Source organism: Schistocerca nitens, chromosome 3 (assembly GCF_023898315.1).
Source record: "Schistocerca nitens isolate TAMUIC-IGC-003100 chromosome 3, iqSchNite1.1, whole genome shotgun sequence".
Classification (NCBI taxonomy): domain Eukaryota; kingdom Metazoa; phylum Arthropoda; class Insecta; order Orthoptera; family Acrididae; genus Schistocerca; species Schistocerca nitens.
In genome coordinates this window covers 750,411,209-750,436,718 of record NC_064616.1, presented here as the reverse complement: position 1 = coordinate 750,436,718, position 25,510 = coordinate 750,411,209, and the positions used below count along the sequence as shown (strand labels likewise).

At 37.8% G+C, this 25,510-nt stretch overlaps 1 protein-coding gene across 2 annotated transcripts in view; it reads left to right on the top strand.

The window, feature by feature from the left end:
* Positions 1 to 25,510, top strand: part of LOC126248750 (uncharacterized) — a 405,014-nt gene that overhangs the window by 339,595 nt on the left and 39,909 nt on the right. For both annotated transcript variants that reach the window (XM_049950087.1, XM_049950086.1), the window contains 3 exons: positions 3,601 to 3,770; positions 6,349 to 6,411; positions 14,811 to 14,991. In XM_049950087.1, the coding sequence (XP_049806044.1) occupies positions 3,601 to 3,770; positions 6,349 to 6,411; positions 14,811 to 14,991 (414 nt within the window). The remainder of the gene's footprint in view (positions 1 to 3,600; positions 3,771 to 6,348; positions 6,412 to 14,810; positions 14,992 to 25,510) is intronic.

Sequence of the window (25,510 nt, the reverse complement as noted above, 5' to 3'; positions counted from 1 at the left end):
ACAGAACAAACATAGAACACTTATATGCAACTAAGTAAAAAATAAACAATAATTATTATATTGTTGCATACTGGCCATTTATGGTATTATTATAAGTAATTATCTCTACTCAAGAATTCTTCTATGGTATAGAAGGAGTTGTTAAGCAGAAAACCCTTTAATCTACATTCGAAGATATTTTTGCTATCTGCCAGACATTTTATGTCCATGGGTATATTGTCAAAGAGTTTAATAACTGCATATTTGTTGCTTTCTGTGGCAGAGCTAGATTCAATAAAGGGTAATGCAGATCATTTTTCCCTCTAGTGCTGTAAATACGAATATCTCTGTTACTCTCAAACTCAGATGGATTGTTGATAACAGATTATATAAGTGAATAAATGTACTGTGAGGCCATGGTTAATATTCCCAGCTGCTTAATCCTCATTATTGAACCCTCACAAAATTTACAAACGCAGTAGAGTGTAACATGACATTTTGTACTTAATTTGGTACGTTGCATGCTATTGGAGAGCTCATACTGGTAATTAGCTAACGAATAACCTATAAATTGACTACCTTTAATAAAATGTGGAGTAGTAAACTTTATGATAGTTTAGTAGCAATGTAACATCCCCCACCCCCCTTTTCATTGTTCTAGGATTAGAGGGACACCTACAAGATGTATGTGTATGAACTCCACACATAATTCTAGTTATCTTCTTTTGTGTGATGAATACTTTTAGCCTAAGTGAGGAGTTGCCATACAATATTATCCCATAAGACATCAGTGAACAAAAATATGCAAAATATAGTAACTTACATACTTCTATATCCCCAAAGCTGCTTGGTCTAATGCACGTTTGTTGTTTACAGTTGTCAGTTCAAGCTGCTACTATACAGTAGCTGTGTCAATGTTGCTTATATGCCAGGAATAAAAAGATGCACATATTACAGAAATCCTGAGAAGGCAAAGGACTGTACCATTTAATTTCAGACATTAACATAAAAAAAACAGACAAAGAGAGAGTTTCAAAGATACAATAGATTTATTTAATCAGAATCTGTATAATTTAAAAATGGTACTACTTTACTACAGGGAAGTTTTAATATGCTCAGGGGTTCCCAAGATTTGCCAAGCATTTTCCAGACAAGGTCTGCCATTAGTGAAATTTTCTAACTGGAATAATTTATAAACTGTCAGATTATTTCAATAAGAGTATACATTTTTTGAAGTAGAAAAATCGGGGCTACAAAAATATACCAGTGGATTTTGGAAAGTTTTTTAAAATCAGGATATTCTGGAAAACAAACATTTTGAATATGAGTAACTTTTGGAATATTAAGTTTTCAGAAATTGTAAAACATTAGCTTGAATGAGAAGAATAAGAGCTTTCAAATAAATGAAGTCAATTTTAAAACAATTTCTATCAAGATAGAATTTTGATGAGCTCATTGTTTTCAGGTATAGTAAATTATGATTATTTCTTTAAATAAAATGTTCCTGTATGAACTCCTTACACTATTGACATCAACAGACTGTAAATTATACTGTGTAAAACAAAATTTAATTAAATACAAATTTTGTAATTTCCTGTAGATCCCTATACGTTGATGTATCTATATGCATTATTAATGAAAACGGTTTCTAAAAGAAAAAAATAATTAATATTAGCAGCAAGAGTGGTACAAGATCATGGAGAATAATCCACCTTTGTCTATTATTGGCTGCAGACTGTGCCTGGCGTTATTTGATGTGTACGTTGAGCAAGCTGTGAAGGAAACCAAGGAGATATTTGTAACAGCACTTAAAATTCAGGGAGAGGAATTTAAAATTTTGAGATTTGCCAATAACACAGAAGTTCTGTCAGAGACAGCAAAGGCCTTCGAAGAATAGCTGAACAGAATAGGCAGCATTTTGGTTAAAGGTTATAAGATGAACATGAACAAAAGGAAAACAAGAGTAATGGAATATAGTCAGATTAAATGAGGTGATGGTCAGGGAATTATTTTAGTAAATGAGACACTAATAGTAGCAGGTGAGTTTTGTTATTTGTGCAGAAAAATAACTAATGATGACCAAAGTAGGGAGGATATAAAGTCCAAACTGGCAATAGCAAGGAAAGCATTTCTGAAAAAGTGAAATGTGTTAAAATCAAATATAAATGTTAGGAGGTCTTTTCTAGAGGTATTTGTCTGTCTGGAGTGCAGCCTAATGTGGAAGTGAAGTGTGGATGATAAACAGTTCAGCCTTAAAAAAAAAAAAAAAAGTGAAATGTGGTATAACAGGGGAGTGCTGAAGATTAGATGAGAAGATACTGAACGAAATTGGGGAGGAAAAAAAAATGACAGAGCTTGACTAAAATAGGGAATCAGTTTGATAGGTATCATGGAATCGTCAGTTTGGTAATGGAGGGAAGTGTGGACAGTAAAAATTCTAGATGGGTATCAAGGCTTGACATCAGCAAGGAGGTTCAAATGGTTGTAAGTTGCAGTAGTTGTGCACAGATGAAGAGCCTTGCACAGGATAGATCGGTGTGGGATGAGGCATCAAACCTGTCCTTGAAGTGACAACTGCAAAACAACAACCACTACCAATACCATCAACTTAGCTGTGGTCCAAAGTTGGTAATTCATGTACTTTAATTGCTTTCGTGCAGCTACCACACCTAACCCTTTATTTTTCTTGTGTGCAGTTTGCTGCATTTTAGTGCACTGTTTGTAATGAACAGATATAGTTAATGTAAATTATCTCCCTTGGCTGCTTAATAAAGCTATCATCTCATAAATGGCTTGCCCAAAGTGGGCCTAACAAGGAACACTACAAAATTTGACATAATGTAAAATAGTCCTTACACATTGGTAGGAAACTGCACTGGGATTCAGTTTCTGAGCCATCCATTGCAGAGAACAGTGTTGTTAGATAGGCAAAACAATGTGAAAGCCATGATTTGACCTCAGCTACTTCTGCGGCAGCTAGCATCTGCAGGCTTGCAGCCTGTGAGACTCTGATGATACTATACATTAAACATCTTCCAGTATAGGATCTGTAAGTGTTAATACCTCACAACAGAATTCTGTTCACCATGAGTTGATTAGGTTGGCAAAAGGACATAAAATCAGCCTGATTTCCAGACTGTGTCAATGGTAACAAGCTGCCACTTGTGATCTAATGGCATCTTCTCATGTTGTATCATTCGTATGACCTAGTATCAATTGCAGAGTTTCCAACGTTTTACATTCTTGCTTAGCCTAAAATGTAATGATTATCTATGAAGTGACCATGACCAGTGAGGTCATTTGGGATTCACACTATGCAGAACTTAGAGACATGTGGTATGGATCATATCACTGATCATAACCCACTGTCAAGTCATTCATCAGTCTTGTTGATAAGGTGGCCCAGAATTAATTTAGATGTATTTGGATAGAGAAAGAATTGGATCACAGGCTCCATTTATGTCCATGTATTATAAAATTAGTTTTTAAATTGTCAGCTGAGAAAATTGATAAACTGAGAAACAATTTCATTACATTCATATTTGAAATAGTCAATTAAATGCCTTCATCTCTGTAGTTCACAACTATGAATAAAGCTAAATATTTTCTGCTCTGTTTCAGCTCTGCCACATTCCTGCTGGCTCCGAAAATATGTTTTCCTCTGCACAGCATGTGGAGGACTGTCTGTACTCTTGGGAATACTGTTTCTCACAGTATACTTCATGCTACGATCATACACTTCTTCACTGAATTACTTTGAGACTGTACCAACTTATGTACCAGCAACTATGGTAAGATGTAATTGAATGTGTATATAAATTTTTATCTGTCACATGGGTCCAGTTTGATCATAACATATGAGTGGAAGAATTTCACTAATAAATCAAATTAAAAAAAAAACATATGAACACAGTTTGTAGAGACAATTTAGACTGAGGTGACAAAAGTCATGAGATACCTCCTATTATCATGGTGGATTTCCTTTTGCCCAGTTTAGTGCAGCAGCTCAGTGTGTCATGGACTCAACAAGTTGTTGGAAGTTCCCTGCAGATATATTATGCCATGCAACCTCTACAGCCATACTTAATTGTAAAAGTGTTGCCATTGCAGGATGTTGTGCACAATGTGACCTCTCGCTTATGTCCCATAAATGTCTGATGGTATTCATGTTGGATGGTCAAACCATTCACTCAAATTGTCCAGAATGTTCCCCAAACCAATCACAAACAATTGTGACCTGGTGACATGAAACTGTTGTTTGAGAATGTGAAGTCAATGAGTGACTGTCAATGGTCTCCAAGTAGACAAACATAATCATTTCCAGTCAATGATTCGTTCAGTTGGACTAGAGGACCCAGTCCATTCCATGTAAATACAGCCCAAACCATTATGGAGTCACCACCAGCTCACACAGTGCCTTGTTGGCAACTTGGGTCTGTGGTCAAGGGTCTGTACCACAATCAAACTGTACCATCAGTTCTTACCAACTGAAATTGGAACTCATCTGACCAGGCCATAGTTTTCCAGTCATCAAGGGTCCAATGACATGGTCATGAGCCGAGGTGGGGCAGTGCAGGAAATGTCATGCTGTTAGCAAAGGCATTCGTGTCAGTTTTCTGCTGTCATAGCCCATTAACAGCAAATTTTGTCACATTGTCCAAACAGATAAGTTTGTCATATGTCCCACATTGATTTCTGTGGTTTTTTCACACAGTGTTGCTTGTCTGTTAGACTGATAACTCTGTGAAAGTGCTGCTGCTCTTGGTCATTAAGTGAAGGCTGTTGGACTGTGTGTTGTCCATGGTCAGAGGTAATGCCTGAAATTTGGTATTCTTGGCACACTGTTGACACTGTGAATCTCAGAAAATTGAATTTCTTAATGAATACCAAAGTGGAATATCCCATCCATCCAGGTCCAATTACCATTCTGTGTTCAAAGTCTGCTAATTCCTGTTGCATGGCCGTAATGACATGGGAAGCCTTTTCACATGAATTAGGTGAGTACAAATGACATCTCTGCCAATGTACTGCCCTTTTATACCTTGTGTACATTATACTATCACCACCTGAATATGTACATGTCGCTATCCCATGAATTTTGTCACCTCAGTGTATGTTAGGTACTTCAGTACACAAAAATTTTTTTTAAAAATTCAAATTTTGATTTTCTCAACAGTGTTGAATGTCCTTGTTCATCTGCAGTTCCATGGAAAACACATTTTGAGGAACAATTTTTGTAACTAGTGAACACACAATGTATTCACACCACATTCTGAGGTCCTGTTTTATTTAGTACTAATTCCACATGTCCTGGATTTTTATCATTTACCAAAACTAGTTAGGCCTTTCCTTTTTGTTCTCATTTTATTTTGATAGTATGAGATCTGAGAGCAGTTCTTTTGACAAACATTACAAAATAAAGAAGAAGCATATTACAAAAGCATAGCACTTCGCAGAATTATTGATTTGCAGCAACACAAGAATCTTAACACTTAAATATGTTCTGCTGATTGGATTCTATTTGGAAAACATATTATAGTAAGCATTACTTATGTCTTGACAGCTGGATGTTCCCATATAACAGGAAAATGTATTAACTTGTTTTTCAAGTCTTCAGTTGCAATGAGATGCCTTCCTTGTATTTAACACTAACAAAAAGCAAATTACTCAATGCTTTAACATACATTTTCAAAAACTATGAAGACAACTAAAGGAAAATTTTTATGGATAGCAAACTGAAGTGCTGTCAAAAGTATTATACTGCGATAACCAGTATAGTTGAGATTCTTCAGGTGAGACATCTCTCCATGTGAAAATGATTAAATAATGTGTGAAAAGACAAAGAAACAGAATATAAGATGAGAAATTAAGTCTCAGAAACTTCTAGGTTATTATTTTTTGGTACATTTCACAGATTGAACCTATAATCTGAAATACTGGCTACAGTTATGTTTCTTTATGCAAATGAATTAATTTTTTTTTTGTTAGATAACCTAATGTTTTAGTAGTGGCTGCAAGTGTCCATGGTCAAAACATATAATTAAGATTGAGAATTATAAGACCTGTTTCTTCTAAGGATATTATTTGAAGCTATTTTTTCACATGAACTGAGAATTTAGTGATAATTTACTTATACCATTTTTGTCACTTGATTATGATTAGTGGAAAGTACACACAGAAAGCATGTATTGATTCAATCATACATCAATTTCTTGATTTTTATTTTTGTTGGTAGGTTCTTTCACTGTGGAGAACAATAAATCATTAAATTTTACATGACTGGTTACATCACATTTAAAATAACAGGATTATCACTTCATGCATAATGCAATACAACTAAAACAAGCTTCCTCTCTTATTTCTTTCCAGCTCATTGTCACTGGATTAATTGTGATGTGTTTGGCAAGTAGGAAGAACCGTTACGAATACCTGGTAAGCAAAACACTGCACTGAAGTCCTTAAATGGCAGGGAACTTTTCCTCCTTAGCATCAGTTATTTATATTAGAAACTCTTTAGAACTACTTAGGGAATATTATTAAGTGTACATAAAGGTACTCATAAATGTACATTATTTATATTGATCTGACCTAAAGCTGTGAGTGGTTGAAAACATACAAATGGAGCCTGTGCACATGCAGGCACATGCATGTATACATGAGCACATTCACCCAAACCTATTTTGCATTATATGTGAGTGTGCTGCATTCTTTACAAGAATGAAAGTTGGAAACTTCCCAGTACTAATGTGTTTCACTAAAAGATGAGCAGTTGTCACAATAACATAATTTGTAATTGTTTGTATCCTCTCCTGGATTTTCTGTTATTGTGCTAATGTGTATGATTATAATTGTTTCATCAAGTTTTTTAACCACAAGAATTCTGACAATTCTACAAAAATCATGTAATTTCTGCTTCAGTTTAACAATAATGAACAGCTCCCATTATATTTGCAATGCTAGTGATGTGGATACATGAGTAGGTAACTAACGAGGTTATTGCTCCAATTTATTGATGATATAGGGAATGCACAAACAAGTGCTTGTACTAATAAAAAATATTTGTCTTTAAATGCTAATAATTAAATAACTGGGGAATCTCTCATTGTTGTCTTCATTTGTATTGTGAGCTACACACAGAATAAATTCCAGCTTTATGATACTACTGACAAGGGAACATGACCTCATATTTTGTGGAGAAAAAAGTTCCCCTGCAAGATATCAGCCCCCAGCAGTTGACCCCATGCAAAAAGTTGGGCCATAATTTTGATACTATGTAGTTATGAGGTGTATTTTTCATGGATGTCAGCGCTGTCTGTGCAGTCTGGTGCATGTGTGGTGTGATTTTTATGTTTATAAACTTTGTGCTGTTAAAAACAATTTTTGCGCTAGCTTCCAGGAGTGCAGAATTCCTATTATGTTTCCTATGTTCTGTTTATTCTCAGGCCTATAGAAGTTTTATGTTTTGTGTACACTCTTTCTTCGACAAAGAATTATCATTGTCGTGGGTCATTTTAGTTATGGTAAACACAGAAGTTTTGTTCATTCCTGACTAGCACATATATCTGCATTCATGATGCTCACAAGTTTCGCTGTTTTGTCCAGTTTCAACAATGAACAAAGTTATTATTACTTCAGAATGAAGGTGTCATTTGTACAAATTAATCATAACTCTATGTGAGATTTGCAGTTGCATTGGCAGGATCACAGCTCAATGGCTAAAGTGATGACCCCAAAATGATCTGCCTGCATAATGCATGAGTTTGACATGTTACTATCAAAGGTAATTCATGAGATGATGGAATGCTTGGTAGTGATGAATCCCCCTGTGTTAAGACACACAGCATGATTGCTGCCCTTCTGGTCTCACAATCCAGCCCTCTGATTCACACAAGTTGAAGCTAGCTTCTTCTACTTGGGTATCACTGCGGAGTCTGTGAAGTTCACATTGGTCATAAGTCAACTCGACCACTGCTATGTCACTGAGGTGCAGGATGTAATTACCACACCACCTCAAAGCAATTTATATGACTGGCTGAATACATAGTTAATCAGAAAGTATCAGCTTCACTACAAGAATGCTTCCATCAGGTTTTAACACAAGAGGGCATTGTGGACCACAAACCATCCCAGTACCTGCAGTATCTGCAGAGTAAGATCAATGCTGGTACAGATCCAGACAGCCTGCTATGAACTATTTGGAGTAGCTGTTTGCTGTCTCCAATTAAGGGGATTATAGCAACTGAGTTAGATATGTCTCCAGATGCAGTGGTGGACCTGGTGGATAAAGTACAAGATGCTATGTCTGCGGCACCCATCAGTATGGTAACCATACAGTGCACAAGCACATGAACAACTGCATCATGTGTAGACTATGATGCACTGACAGCTAAAGTGGACGTGTTGACCCAGCACATGAGTCAATAATTGTCTCAGTGTGATGCAAGTAGTGATCGAGACTGGCCAAGTCACTGAGGATGCTCAAGTGGCAGGCCATCATCCACCACTTCTGCACCAGTGACTGAACCACAACAAGAAATTTGTTGGTATCATAGTAAATTTGGAAAACAGGCGTGCCACTGTATGTAGGTACTTCATCTGATCTATGCTGCAGCACCTGTTCAAAACTGCCCAATGGACAGGTTTGAAATATTTAGTGGACACAGGGTCCAATCTGTGCATCTGCTCCTGTACACCCATGTATCATGATACGCCGTTGTAGGCAGCCAATGTCGTTCTGATTAACTGTTATCAACAGTTTCTCCATAGCAACATATGGCATGCAGTGTTTTTAATTGCATTTGGTTCAAAGAAGTGTGGTACATGGCAGCTTTATGGTGACTACAGAGCATTCAATGCCCATACAGTGACAGATTGAGACCCGGTGCCATTGCTCTGCAACTACAACCATGTGATGAGTGGCACCTGCCTGTACAGTGTGCACCAAGGCCTACATACAAATATTCTGAAGACAGTCATAATAACCTTGTTCAGCCTATTTGAGAGCTAGTTCATGATATTTTACCTCCAGAAAGTCATGCAAAATTGGGAGAGATCCATCCATTCTATGTTACAAGGGCTCTCCTTTTGTTTCGCCTACTTAGATGACATGCTGATATTTTCAGTCTCGCTAGAACAGCATTGTCAACATATCGTTGAGGTATTCAGGTGGCTAGAACAGTATGAGGTGGTACTGAACATGATAAAATGATCTTCAGTCAACCGCAAGTGGTCTTTCCTGGACATCATATTTTCCCATCAGGCTCCTTGCCACTACCTCACAAAGTGAAAGCCATCCACCAGATCTCTTGGCCAACCACAGTCAAAGAATTACAGTATTTTCTCAGAATTCTGCATTTTCACTGCTGCCACATGCTATACCAACCGAGATCCAGGGGGGGGGGGGGGGGGGGGGGACGCAAACGAAGGTATCTGCTCTGGGCAGCAATTTCAGGGGGTGCCAAATTAATATTCTTGAAGAAAAAAAAAACTTTTTTTGCAAAGCGCCTAGCATCTAGCACATGTTGTTTCTATCAGTTGTTCATTCGATATTCAAATGCATCCATATTGGATTTTGAACATCTGTGAACACATTCTAAGTTGCTATCTGAACAGATCATAAGTTGATTTTTAAATTTGTGCATAGTTTATGTGACATCTCTGCCAGGGGATTCCCCATAGCATCTAGAAATAAAAACTTTCCTACAGACAAAAGGGGTCAGGTCTATAAGAGCTGAGCTGAATAAACTTGCATAGGTGAATGCTAATCACTGTTTGTTTATGTGGTTGATTGGGTATGAGAATGATCAACATTGCTATAATTACTAGCGAAATCCATAGATTCAGACTACTGAATGGAAATTTTAAGATTTAAGAAAGATTACATATGAAATGAAATTTTGACAGAAAATTTTTGCCAGATTGCTACACTACTAGGCCCCAGTTATACAGTCCCTGGTTAGCAGCCACTTAAGTTCTATTCTCAGAATAGCATGGAAATGTGTTGTATTAACACATATTAAAAAAATAAAAAAATAAAAAAATGGAGAATAAATGCAGGATAACTAAACTGGTGATTCTGGTAGGGTTAGTGAAGCTAACCAGAGAATAAGTTTTGACAATGGCAGGAATATTACAGAATCACACAAATTGTATGGAAGAATTATCACAATTCCAAATTTATATAAAATTTTGTACTACTACTTTTTGATCTCATGCTTGATAAACTGGAGCATATTAATGAAATCTGAAACTTTTTCCTAACATAAAACTTTTTGCTTGTAGTAGATCTATTAAGCATTTGATATTGGTACTTCATGAATTATATTCTATCATGTTATTTATGTAACTACGGTGGATAAAAATGACCATTTGTTCTGAAACAGTTTCGCTTATTTGGCATGTGTTACAATTGCTGCAATATTAGAAAGGCCTACTTCATTTTATCTAGCAACACTGAGAAAATAGACATAATCAAATTGAGAAACCACACCAGTCTTGGGTACTATTTGTATTAACAGCTTTTTCAGTATTAGACAATGACATTTTGATTTTTCATGTAGAAAAGTGTTTGACAAATGTTGATGAGATAATAGGTTCTTTCACAGAAAGGAAAGCATGCTGTGTAAAGCTGTAGCAAGATTACAGAGAGAGAAAATGCTGGGACATAAGGATTGGAAAAATGTCTATTGCCTTACCTGTCTCTTGTCTTTGCTGGTTTAATCTTTCCTATGAGGGTTGCCAGGAAGTAATACACTGCATTTTTTTCTCACCCAAAAACGATGCTAGAAATGCAAAACATTATGTATGTCTTATTTAAAGTCTCCTGAATGAGCAGACCAAGCTTTCATCACTACTGACAAATAGCATAGTTGCTACAGTTTCAAAATGGCATCTGTAGGTGATGTATGTTACAAGCAATGTGCCATCATTGAAGTTCTCACTGCAGAGAAAGAAACTGTGGGGAATATTCACAAACACTTGTGCAAAATCTATGGAGCATCTGCTGTTGACAGAAGTACAGTTAGTCACTGGGCATGAGGTTGAGATCATCAGAAGGCAGTTTGCCGGAGCCCCACAATTTGCAATGGTTGGGGAGACCATCCACGTCCATCACACCTGACATGTTGCTGCAAGCCCTTGGACTTCCACTTGCTTTGGCCATTAAAGGATGCCATTTGTGGAAGACATTTTGAGGATGATGAGGAGGTGATTCACACAGTGAAGCACAGGCTCCACCACCAGGACAAGGATTGGTACCGACAAGGCATAGATGCCCTTGTTTTGCGCTCGAGAAAGGCTATAGAATGGGAAGGAGATTACGTGGAAAAATTGAGTGTGTAGATAAAACATCATTCTTTCATATGCGTAATTATCATTACATTCAATAAAGAATTGTTGAAGAAAAAAAATCCGTACATTACATTGTGGGCAACACTCATTTACTAAATTTTATGGCACTCAAAACAGAAAGTTGTTAGCTAACAGCCAATAAAGAAAGCAAAGTTTCTGAAGATTTCTTACTCTCCTGGTTACAAATAATCCCACCCAGTATTAATTATTAGTTTTTTTTTGAGGGGGTTACGATGTCAGACCAGTCAATGCAAGCAGGAGAGGCACCATAGGACATTTTAATTTCCACTGTCCTGAATATAGGTTTCACGGCTTCCATTACAAAATATACATGCTTGAATTCCACAGAGTGAAATACAGTGATGTGAGATAGAAGAATGTTGTGTGAAGAGGCATGGCACTGCACTTTGGCACACTTAAGACCAAATAACATCTTCCATTTTTTCGAACATATATGTTTTATGTATCACACTCTTCAGGAAGAAGTGGACTACAAAGTGAACATATTTTTGAAAAATCAAATTTTTGTTAAATTTTGATGTCCTATCTCAAACACTTGAGGGGAAAGGGGGGAGGGGGGGTGCCACTATGCCACTATCAAGTTTTTGCCCTGTTCTGAAATATACTAGATCTGGGGCTGCTGTCACATGCAACAAAAATGCAAGAACCTGTAACAATAGTGCTCACATGTCATAAATCCAAAGGGAACACAGCAATTTCATGGACAGACCACATGACTGCTGTATTCCTAATTACTAATGAACATGCTTTATGGAATGATTCACAGTTATTTCACTATAAAGAGATTCCAACACTAATACTATTTTACATGGAAATTGTTTGTGATCAAATATTATTAAGCAACATGAATAAAAACATTTTTACGAATTTTCTATGTCAATAACTTGCTGCAACTAAGAAAGTAATCTCATATAGCCTTTGAAAACTGGATTATCCACACCAAAAATTCACTATTATAACTATTAGGAGGCAAAACCACAACCTAATGGTCTGTCTCTTCATAACAGTTTATGTTGAACTGAGCTTTGCAAAGTCTGCAAATAGTACACTAGAAAATGATGGACTATATCAAATCTCACATCATACAGAGTAAGACAGAGACTGATCCTGGTGTTATCCTAGATTGTTATAAAATTATATTTACCATATGCTTGTTACATAAGTTCTGCCAGTTGTGTCTGTAAAACAACCTGGGAAATAATGTATAAAGACTGTAGGAAAAGCAATATCATAAACACAACAGCACAGTACTAAAAGCAAATGATGAAATAATAAATGGCGTGAAAGAAAGTTGTAAGAAATTCATACAAAAGTGCAGTATAATGGGCACAAATTAAGTAAATGACGTTACACCCAATTTTGAAATTTTTTTGGAGTCATTAGTCTTCTGACTGGTTTGATGCAGCCTGTGAGGGATTCCAATCCTTCACTAATCTCTTGATATCAGGCTAACACTTGCACCCTATGTCCTCAATTATTTGTTGGATGTATTCAAATCTCTGTCTTGCCCTACAGTTTTTACCCTCTACAGCTCCCTCTAGTACCATGAAGGTTATTTCCTGATGTTGTAATACATGTCCTGCTGATACGTCCCTTATTCTTGTCAATGTTTTCCATATGTTCCTTCCTTCACTGATTCTGTGGAGAACCTCCTCATTCTTTATCAGTCCACCTAATTCTCAACATTCCACTCTAGCACCACATCTCAAGTCCTTTGATTTTCTCCTGTTCTGGTTTTTCCACTGCCCATAGTTCTCTACCACACAATTCTGTGCTCCAAATGTACATCCTCAGAAATTTCTTCCTCAATATTTGATACCAGTAGATTTCTCTTGGCCAGGTATGCTCTCTTTGCCTGTGCTAATCTGCTTCCTATGTCTTCCTTGTTTTGTCTGTGTTGGTTAATTTTGGTTCCAAGATAGCAGAATTCCTTAACTTCATCTATTTCATGATCATCAATTTTGATGTTAAGTTTCATGCTATTCTCATTCCTGCTACATCTCATTACCTTTGTCTTTTCCTGGTTTACTCTTAATCCATATTCTGTACTCATTAAACTGTTCATTCAGTTCAACAGATCCAGTAATCTATCTTCATTTTTACTGAGGCTAGAAATATCATCAGGGAATCTTATCACTGATACATTTCATCCTTAATTTTAACCAACTCTTGAACTTTTCTTTTATTTCTATAACTGCTTCTTCATTGTATAGATTAATACCTGCATATCTGTCTTACACCATTTTTAATCCAAGCACTTCATTCTTGGTCTTCCAGTCTTAATTTTCCCTCTTGGTTCTTGTACATACTGTGTATTACCCACCTTTCCCTAAAGCTTACTCCTGTTCATATTGCACCATTTTCTAGATTGATGACCATATAAGCATGCCTTGATTTTTCTTTAGCCTTGCTTCCATTATCAACTGCTCTGTCAGAAGGCTTCTGTGGTTTCTTTACCTTTCTTAAAGCCAAATTGATCATCATATAATGAATCCTTGATATTCTTTTCCATTCTTCTGCATAATGTCCTTGTCAGCAGCTTGTAAAAATGAGCTGTTAGTCTGATGGTGTGATAGTTCTTGCACTTATCTGCACTTGATATCTTTGGCACTTTGTGAATGATATTTTTCTGAAAACCTGATGGTATGTTGCCAATTTCATAGATTCTACACACCAACTTGAGTAGACGTTTCCCCCAGTGATGCCTTACAGTCCAACATCTAATTTTGGAATTTCTGTCTGACCATGACATAATCCAGCTGGAACCTTCCCATGTCTCTCAATCTTTTCCATGTATACCTCTTCCTCTTGTGATTTTTGAACACAATATTCATTATTATGAACTGAAATTTATTGCAGTACTCAGTTGGTTTTATCCTCTCTCATTCCTACTGCCAAGCCCATATTCTCTCATAACCCTTTCTTCTATTTCTTCCCTTGCAACTACTTTCCAATCTCCCTGGACTATCAGATTTTCATCTTCCTTTACTTAATGAATTATCCATTCAAAATCGTCATATACTTTCTCTTTCTCTCTTCATCTGTGGCTTGTGACATTGCTCTGTACACTGGAGCTACCACTGTTGGCATTGGCTTGCTGTCAAATCTGATGACAACAACCCTATCACTGAACTCTTCAAACTTGAGATCCACAAACATTTGAAATGATGATAATAGATAAAATCTACACATAAATACTTAGTTTTTTTTATCATTGTTACTTACAAATACTTTTATCTGTGGCTGTTATTAAGTGTGTGTTATTGCACATCTTGAATTACTTCATTTACAAATGGAAGGCAGTATGCTGAAAGAGTTGTTGCTGAAAGGTATATGAGAGTTAAAAATGTAATACATTTTGTTATACCCTTAGGAGTCCCCTAACAGCCCTCTCCTACCTGTTTTATCCTTTCTTATAATGAAATACAACCTGTAATTTACAAACTGTTGTCTTGTTTTAGATCAAGCTGTGTGGGATATGTTGTTTAGTTGGCGGTGTGCTGTGTATTGTGGTGACCATTAGCACAACAGTTATACATATGAGTAGGCTCCAAACTCTACGTGAATGTATGTACACACAAAAGACACAGACCTGCACATGCTATTCTGCTTTGCTACAGTCATCAGACAAAACGGAGGAAGGTGGGTTCCTTGAGTTTATCCAATATTTTAAATTTTTTTGTATTTGATTGAGTAATATTTTATTAAAATTAAATAAAAGTTTTTAAATGGTTTTTGAGCTTAAGAAGATATATAATTAATTCTTAAGGTTTATTTGTGTACACATTGCCCATTATGTGGAACTTTATCCTTCTTTTTTTTTTGGGGGGGGGGGGGGGGGGGGAGGGACTATTCTCTTGTTCAAAAAAATCTGCATCACCCAGAAAAGAATGAGTAGAATCATTGTTAGACTGAGTCCAAGAATATCTTGTCACAAATTATTTCAGCAGTTGGGGATGCATACCATTGCTTGTTTCCTCTCATGTGCTTTGTTCTGTATCCAGAAATATCCACCACATACAAGAATGACATGTACTATGAATCTGAAAGAAGTATTAAGTACACTGGCACCGAAATTTTCATCTCTCTTACCACAGAAATGAAATACTTGAGAAACAAGGGATTTATTTTCTAACCAAAATTACAGCATTTCCTACAGTTCACTTTTGCTACTTTGTCAAAGTATTTGTAAATGTAATCTTATAAAATGAATAAATATCTTAAATGGTATTGCATTTATAAGTGCTAATATAAGTATTATATAGGAAATTTTGGGATTGCTCATTCATTCATTTCTGTGTCCAGTTGGCATTTCCAGAACACAGTAATTCTGATGGCCTTGATATTTGCCTTGATCAAGTCTTGCATTGTGCAAGGTTGTTCCAGTAGAGGGCATATGAGCAAGTGATCCAGATCTTGTGTTGTTCTGCTATTGCAGGGCATGTCTCCACCACCTGGAAGGATGCCCCATTTTTACATTTTCGTCTGTCATTGGGGAACATCCACATTAAGATGACTGTGTGATTTCCAAACAGATCATTTCCTGGGGCCAGCTCTTCCTTTGCAGGGTTATCCAGTGGCAGATTGCTCTTTCAACTGGTGATACAGCTAGACTCAGGTGTTCGCTCGAGTGGCTGTGTCCAAGTGATGAAGCTCTTTCTAGTTTTCAATCGACAGACTGCAGCTTGATGATCATGCAGTGGATGATGGATGTCATTGATCTGCTTTGCCCTCTCAACATTGCCAGCAACAGCCCTTCTGACAGAGGGAGGAAACTATTCCAACAATCCTTGAACATATTCTGAGTTCAAATATAATAAATTTTCCTGAGGCTGAGAAGATCATGTCCACAAATCAGCATGGCTTTAGAAAGCATCACACATGCAAAACTCAGCTTGGCCTTTTCTCACATGATATACTGAGAACTATGGAAGAAAGGCAAAGGGGAGAGTCCATATTTCTAGATTTCCAAAAAGCACTTGACATGGTGGCCTATTCCAGGCTGTTAATGAAGGTATGAATAATGAGTGGCTTGAAGACTTCTTAAGTAATAGAACCCAGTATATTGTCCTCAATGGTGAGTGTTCACCAGATACAAGGATATTGTCAGGAGTGCCTCAGGGAAGTGTGATAGGACCGTTGTTCTTCTCTATATACATAAATGATTTAGCAGATGGGGTGGGCAGTTATCTGTGGTTGTTTGGTGATGATGCTGTGGTGTATGGTAAGGTGTTGAAGTTGAGTGACTGTAAGAGGATACAAGATGACTTAGACAGAATTTCTAGTTGGTGTGATTATAGAAAAACTAAGTTAATGAGGAGGAGTAGGAACAACAAACACTTGATATTCAGATAAAGCATTAGCAGTGTCCTGCTTGACCCAGTCACCTCATTTAAATATATGAGTGTAACATTGCAAAGCAATATAAAATCGAACAAGCATGTGAGAACTGCGGTAGGGAAGGTAAATGATCAACTTCAGTTTATTAGAAGAATTTTAGGAAAGTAGGGTTTATCTGTAAAGTAGACTGCACACAGGACACAGGTGTGGCCTATTCCTGAATACTGCTCAAGTGTTTGGGATCTGTACCAGGTCAGAGTGAAGGAGGACATTGAAACAATTCAGAGGCAGTCTGCTACATTTGTTACCAGTAGGTTTGAACAACATGTAAGTGTTACGGAGATGCATCGGGAACTCAAGTGGGAATCCATGGAGGGAAAGTGATGTGTTCTCTCTCTCTCTCTCTCTCTCTCTCTCTCTCTCTCTCTCTTTTTTTTTTTTTTTTTTTTTTTTTTTTTTTTTTTAAGGAAAACTATAGAGAAAATTTAGAGAACTGGCATTTGAAGCTGACTGCCAAATGATTCAACTGCCGCCAACATACGTTGCACAGTTGCACGTAATGACAATGAAGTTAAGATATGAAAAATTAATGCTCATACGGAGACATATAAACAGTTGTTTTTCCTTCACTCTGGTTCAAATGGTTCAAATGGCTCTGAGCACTATGGGACTTAACATCAGAGGTCATCAGTCCCCTAGAACTTAGAACTACGTAAACCTAACTAACCTAAGGACATCACACACATCCATGCCCGAGGCAGGATTCGAACCTGCGAACGCAGCAGCAGCGCGGCTCCGGACTGAAGCGCCTAGAACCCCTTCACTCTGTCTGCAAGTGGAACAGGAAAGAAAATGACCAGTAGTGGCACACAGTACCCTCTGTTGTGCACCGTACAGTGGCTTGCAGAGTATCTAATTAGATGAAGATGTAGATGTACACAGGATTTTGACAGTTTCATTGACTAAAGTGTCAACCAACTTTTTGAGGTTATTATCAAGCAGTCATTGTGAGTTATGTATACACTATGTGACTAAAAGTATCCGGACACCCCAAAAACATACATTTTTCGTATTAGGTGCATTGTGCTGCCACTTACTGTCAGGTACTCCATATCAGTGATCTCAGTAGTCATTAAGACATCGTAAGAGAGCAGAATATGGCACTCCGCGGAACTCATGGACTTCGAATGTGGTCAGGTGATTGGATGTCACTCGTGTCATATGTCTGTACATGAGATTTCCACACTCCTAAACAACCCTAGGTCCACTGTTTCCAATGTGATAGTGAAGTGGAAACTTGAAGGGACACATACAGTATGAAAGCATACAGTCCGACCTCATCTGTTGACTGGCAGAGAACGCTAACAGTTGAAGAGGGTTGTAATGTGTAATAGGCAGACATCTATCCAGACCATCACACAGGAATTCCAAACTGCATCAGGATCAACAGCAAGTACTATGACAGTTAGGCCGGAGGTGAGAAAACTTGGACTTCATGGTCGAGTGGCTGCTCATAAGCCATACATCATGTCGGTAAATGCCAAACGATGCCTCACTTGGTGTAAGGAGCATAAACACTGGATGATTGAACACTGGAGAAATGTTGTGTGGAGTGACAAATCATGGTACACAATGTGGTGATCTGATGGCAGGGTGTGGGTATGGCAAATGCCCGATGAACATCATCTGCCTCTAACTAAGGGCTCACCTCCAGAGGATGTAATGTTTCAAAGTAGAGAAGGAATTAGCATATTTCATCAAGGTATAAGAGGTATTAGAGATAAAGTTAGTGAACTGCTAATAGATGCTAACTCTGAAATTATTGGTATATCTGAGCACCACTTAAATAATTTGATAATTCAGAGGCTTCCTTTACCAGGCTACAGATTAGCTGGCTCTTTCTCAAGGAGCTCCTTGCGGCCTGGGGGAGTGGCTCTGTATGTAAAAAGCAGTATTTAATTTGAGACCATACACGTATCACGACACTGCACTGAACAGATATTTGAAAGTTGTGCAGCATTAGTTGAATTTAGTGAAACTAAACTTCTAATTGCTGTTGTTTATAGGTCCCGTAACTCTGACTTCAGAGCATTTTTGCTTAAGCTAGAGAGGGCTCTTGATTCGTTTTGTAGAAAGTACCAGAAAGTAGTTCTATGTGGTGACTTCAATATTAATTTTGTACATGATTGTGCAAGAAAAAGGATGTTGGTAGATCTCCTAAATTCATATGATCTGATGCAAACTGTGTTTTTTCCAACTAGGGTGCAGGGGAACAGTAGCACAGTCATAGACAATATTTTTATTCATTCTTCATTACTAGATGGGCATTCTGTTAGTAAAAGGGTGAATGGCCTTTCAGACCATGATGCACAAATTTTAACACTAAAAGGTTTTTGTACTCTAACCAGTGTCGTATTTAATTACAAACTACGTAGGAAAGTTAATCCAACAGCAATAGCGAGTTTTTCAAAGCTTGTCAAGGAACAAGAGTGGCAAGATGTTTATAGTGCCGATAATATAGATGATAAATACAATGCTTTCCATAACACATTTCTCATGCTCTTTGAGAGTTGCTTTCCATTAGAACATTCTAAACGGAGTATTAGCAGTAATGGACAGCCCGGTTGGCTGACTAGTGGGATAAGGATATAATGTAGAACAAAGCGGGAATTATATCAAAATGTTGGAAGTAGTCACAATCAAGCTACAGTATCCCATTACAAACAGTAATGTAAGGTGCTTAAAAATGTTATTAGCAAGGCAAAAAGTATGTGGTATGCAAATAGAATAGCTAATTCACAGGATAAAATTAAAGCCATATGGTCAGTTGTGAAGGAAGTGTCTGGTCAGCAGCACAAGGTTGACGATATAAAGTCAGTTTGCAGTAAAAATATTTCTGTCACTGATAAATCAGATATACGTACAGTATTTAACAACCATTTTCTGAGCATTGCTGGTGAATTAAATAAAAATTTAGTATCTACAGGAAATCATATAAATTTCTTAGCAAATGCCTTTCTGAGATTGACGTCTGAAATACTCCACTGTGATACAGACAAGAGGGAGATTGAGACAATAATCAAATCACTGAAGACTAAGGACTCTCATGGTTATGGTGGAGTGTCTAGTAGAATATTAAAGTACTGTGCTGCACATGTTAGCCCTGTATTTAGCCATATTTGTAATTATTCCTTTAGGAATGGTCAGTTTCCTGAGCAATTAAAGTACTCAGTAGTAAAGCCACTTTATAAAAAGGGAGAAAGGGATAATGTAGATAATTTTAGACCTATTTCTATGCCATCAGTGTTTGCAAAAGTTATCGAAAAGGCTGTGTATGTAAGGTTAATTGATCATTTTATATCACACGATTTGCTATCAAATGTACAGTTTGGCTTTAGAAGTCATTTGACAACTGAAAATGCTATATTCTCTTTTCTCTGTGAGGTACTGAATGGGCTAAACAAAAAGTTTCGAACGCTTGGCATATATTTTGATTTAACGAAGGCATTTGATCACACAATATTGCTCCAGAAGTTGAACAATTACGGAATAACGGGAGTAGCTCACAATTGGTTCACCTCTTACTTTAGCAACAGGCAGCAAAAGGTCATTATTCACAATGTTGATAACGGCTGTGATGTGGGATCTGAGTGCGGTACTGTCAAGTGGGGAGTGCCCCAGGGATCAGTGTTGGGGCCGCTCCTGTTCCTTATTTATATAAATGATATGCCCTCTAGTATTATGGGTAACTCTAAAATATTTCTGTTTGCTGATGACACTAGCTTGGTAGTAAAGGATGTTGTGTGCAACATTGACTCGGTTTCAAGTAGAGCAGTACATGACCTCAGTTCATGGCTTGTAGAAAATAAACTAATGTTAAATCACAGTAAGACTCAGTTTTTACAGTTCCTAACACACAATTCAACAAAACCTGGCATATTAATCTCACAGAATGGGCATATGATTAGTGAAACTGAACAGTTCAAATTCCTAGGTGTTCGGATAGATAGTAAGCTCTTGTGGAAAGCCCACATTCAGGATCTTGTTCAAAGACTTAATACTGCCATTTTCACTATTCGAATGGTATCGAAAGTGAGTGATATTTCGACACGTAAATTAGTCTACTTTGCTTATTTTCATTCACTTATGTCGTATGGTATTATGTTTTGGGGTAACTCTTCCCATTCTAGAAGGATATTTTTGGCTCAGAAACGGGCGGTTCAGGCCATGACCTTGGGGATTTGCTCCTCAATTTGGTCCTACGGAACTTGACATTTAAATAAATAAAATAAAATAAAATTTATACTGGAAAAAAATTGGTTTCAGTTTTAGCCATCAGTTGCAGATCTGGCACTGTGAATGCAAGAAAAGCATATAGAAATGTGTGAGTTCATGAACCTCTTGCCGACCTCTTTTCACGAGTCTGGGTATTTTGACATTGGCCTCTCAATATGTATATTCCTTATTGTCGTTTCTTGTTACCAATATTAGTTTATTTCCAAGAATAAGCAGCTTTCACTCGGTTAATACTCGGCAGAAATCAAACCTCCATTTCGATCGGACTTCCTTAACTCTTGTGCAAAAAGGTGTGCAGTATACTGCTGCATCCATTTTCAATAAGCTGCCACTCGAATTCAAAAATCTTAGCAGTAATCCATGTGCTTTCAAATCGAAACTGAAGAGTTTCCTCATGGGTCACTCCTTCTATTCTGTCGAGGAGTTCCTTGAAAAATTAAGATGATTCTTATTGTATTGATGATAGCGTTTGCTTAAACTTATGGACTGATTTTCTTTCAGGTTCATGAACATTTATTTTTATCTGTTATTACTTTTTACGTTGTAAGTTCATGTACTGACACGTTCCATGACCTTGGAGATTTGCTCCTCAATTTGGTCCTACGGAACTTGACATTTAAATAAATAAAATAAAATAAAATTTATACTGGAAAAAAATTGGTTTCAGTTTTAGCCATCAGAAGCAGATCTGGCACTGTGAATGCAAGAAAAGCATATAGAAATGTTTCCATATGTAATGGATTAAGAACAGGATGTGAACAGCAACAGCCAAACCAATGAGAAAGGCATAACATTGATTTTACTATTAACTGTCATATATACAGTTTGGTCAGTTTGTGGACTGGAGATGATGATGAGATGCTGCATCCATAGAGTCTACATCTACATCTACATCTACATCCATACTCCGCAAGCCACCTGACAGTGTGTGGCGGAGGGTACCTTGAGCACCTATCGGTTCTCCCTTCTATTCCAGTCTCGTATTGTTCGTGGAAAGAAGGACTGTCGGTATGCCTCTGTGTGGGCTCTAATCTCTCTGATTTTAACCTCATGGTCTCTTCACAAGATATACGTAGGAGGGAGCAATATACTGCTTGACTCCTCGGTGAAGGTATGTTCTCAAAACTTCAACAAAAGCCCATACCGAGCTACTGAGCGTCTAACCTGCAGAGTCTTCCACTGGAGTTTATCTATCATCTCCGTAATGCTTTCGCGATTACTAAATGATCCTGTAACAAAGTGCACTGATCTCCGTTGGATATTCTCTATTTCTTCTATCAACCCTATCTGGTATGGATCCCACACGGCTGAGCAGTATTCAAGCAGTGGGCGAACAAGTGTACTGTAACCTACTTCCTTTATTTTCGGATTGCATTTCCTTAGGATTCTTCCAATCAATCTCAGTCTGGCGTCTGCTTTACCGATGATCAACGTTATATGATCATTCCATTTTAAATCACTCCTAATGCGTACTCCCAGATAATTTATGGAATTAACTGCTTCCAGTTGCTGACCTGCTATATTGTAGCTAAATGATAAGGGATCTTTCTTTCCATGTATTCGCAGCATATTACACTTGTCTACATTGAGATTCAATTGCCATTCCTTGCACCATGCATCAATTCACTGTAGATCATTCTGCATTTCAGTACAATTTTCCATTGATACAACCTCTCGATATACCACAGCATTGTCTGCAAAAAGCCTCAGTGAACTTCTGATGTTATCCACAAGGTCATTTATGTATATTGTGAATAGCAACGGTCCTACGACACTCCCCTGTGGCACACCTGAAATCACTCTTACTTCGGAAGACTTCTCTCCATTGAGAGTGACATGCTGCATTCTGTTATCTAGGAACTCTTCAATCCATTCACACAGTTGGTCTGATAGTCCATATGCTCTTACTTTGTTCATTAAACGACTGTGGGGAACTGTATCAAACACCTTGTGGAAGTCAAGAAACACGGCATCTACCTGGGAACCCATTTCTATGGACCTCTGAGTCTCGTGGACGAATAGCACGAGCTGGGTTTCACACGATCGTCTTTTTCGAAACTCATGCTGATTCCTACAGAGTAGATTTCTAGTCTCCAGAAAAGTCATTATACTCGAGCATAATACATGTTCCAAAATTCTACAACTGATCGACATTAGAGATATAGGTCTATAGTTCTGCACATCTGTTCGACGTCCCTTCTTGAAAATGGGGATGACCTGTACCCTTTTCCAATCCTTTGGAATGCTACATTCTTCTAGAGCCCTACGGTACACCGCTGCAAGAAGGGGGGCAAGTTCCTTCGCGTACTCTGTGTAAAATCGAACTGGTATCCCATCAGGTCCAGCTGCCTTTCCTCTTTTGCGCAATTTTAATTGTTTCTCTATCCCTCTGTCATCTATTTCGATATCTACCATTTTGTCATCTGTGCGACAATCTAGAGAAGGAACTACAGTGCAGTCTTCCTCTGTGAAACAGCTTTGGAAAAAGACATTTAGTATTTTGGCCTTTAGTCTGTCATCCTCTGTTTCAGTACCATTTTGGTCACAGAGTGTCTCGACATTTTGTTTTGATCCACCTACCACTTTGACATAAGACCAAAATTTCTTAGGATTTTCTGCCAAGTCAGTACATAGCACTTTACTTTCGAATTCATTGACCGCCTTCAAATCAGTAATCACCTGCTGTACAAGGAGGTCTCAATAATCACCAGAAGACATGGTGCATCTGAGAGGCAGATTGTCTTCAAAGAAGAATTAGCCAAGAATAAAGGTGCTTGTGAATCCACACCACACAGTCACATACGCTGAGTGCAGTGGCTCTTCATGCACAACACAAAGTTTAACAGTGCCTCTAAATTGACAGTTCTGTGTATTCACTGCGCCCTGGAGTGTAAAATTGTATCATTACTCCATAGAATATTTCCTGACCACCCAAGTCATCAACTTTGATCCATGCCAGAAACTGAAGAGCAAATTCAGAACATTGTGCAGATCATAGGGTTTCAGTTGGTGCACCATCTGGATCTTGTACAGGTACCAGTGTAAAATAGACCACAAAATTTTTCATGCTATTGGCCGTGGGTTGAACAGTTTTTGTGACACTGCATGAGCACTAGCGCTAATCAGGGCATGTGATGTGTGGTCAATTACAGCCTTCCTTCTCTAGGTGCCACACCAAGCTTGTTTGTAGATTTTAATTTCATTATCATCTTAATTCATTTAATGATATTGGGCCTCTCCTCAGGCTTTTCAGTCTGTTATACTCTCTCAATGCAACACTTTAATTGCTGCTTTTCACATAAAAAAAATTCACTAGCTGTGCACAGTCTCTCTTCTTGATTTCTCAATAGCCATACTTTCCACTCATGTTATGGTTGTCAAATGACAGCATGGATGTCATACCATCAAACTAACTGTGTATATTGTGAATAGCAACAGTCCTACGACACTCCCCTGTGGCACACCTGAAATCACTCTTACTTCGGAAGACTTCTCTCCATTGAGAATGACATGCTGCATTCTGTTATCTAGGAACTCTTCAATCCATTCACACAGTTGGTCTGATAGTCCATATGCTCTTACTTTGTTCATTAAACGACTGTGGGGAACTGTATCGAACGCCTTGCGGAAGTCAAGAAACACGGCATCTACCTGGGAACCCATTTCTATGGACCTCTGAGTCTCGTGGACGAATAGCACGAGCTGGGTTTCACACGATCGTCTTTTTCGAAACTCATGCTGATTCCTACAGAGTAGATTTCTAGTCTCCAGAAAAGTCATTATACTCGAGCATAATACATGTTCCAAAATTCTACAACTGATCGACATTAGAGATATAGGTCTATAGTTCTGCACATCTGTTCGACGTCCCTTCTTGAAAATGGGGATGACCTGTACCCTTTTCCAATCCTTTGGAATGCTACATTCTTCTAGAGCCCTACGGTACACCGCTGCAAGAAGGGGGGCAAGTTCCTTCGCGTACTCTGTGTAAAATCGAACTGGTATCCCATCAGGTCCAGCTGCCTTTCCTCTTTTGCGCAATTTTAATTGTTTCTCTATCCCTCTGTCATCTATTTCGATATCTACCATTTTGTCATCTGTGCGACAATCTAGAGAAGGAACTACAGTGCAGTCTTCCTCTGTGAAACAGCTTTGGAAAAAGACATTTAGTATTTTGGCCTTTAGTCTGTCATCCTCTGTTTCAGTACCATTTTGGTCACAGAGTGTCTCGACATTTTGTTTTGATCCACCTACCACTTTGACATAAGACCAAAATTTCTTAGGATTTTCTGCCAAGTCAGTACATAGAACTATACTTTCGAATTCATTGAACGCCTCTCGCATAGCCCTCCTCACACTACATTTCGCTTCGTGTAATTTTTTGTTTGTCTGTAAACCTTTGGCTATGTTTATGTTTGCTGTGAAGTTCCCTTTGCTTCCGCAGCAGTTTTCTAACTCGGTTGTTGTACCACAGTGGCACTTTTCCATCTCTTATGATCTTGCTTGGCACATACTCATCTGACAC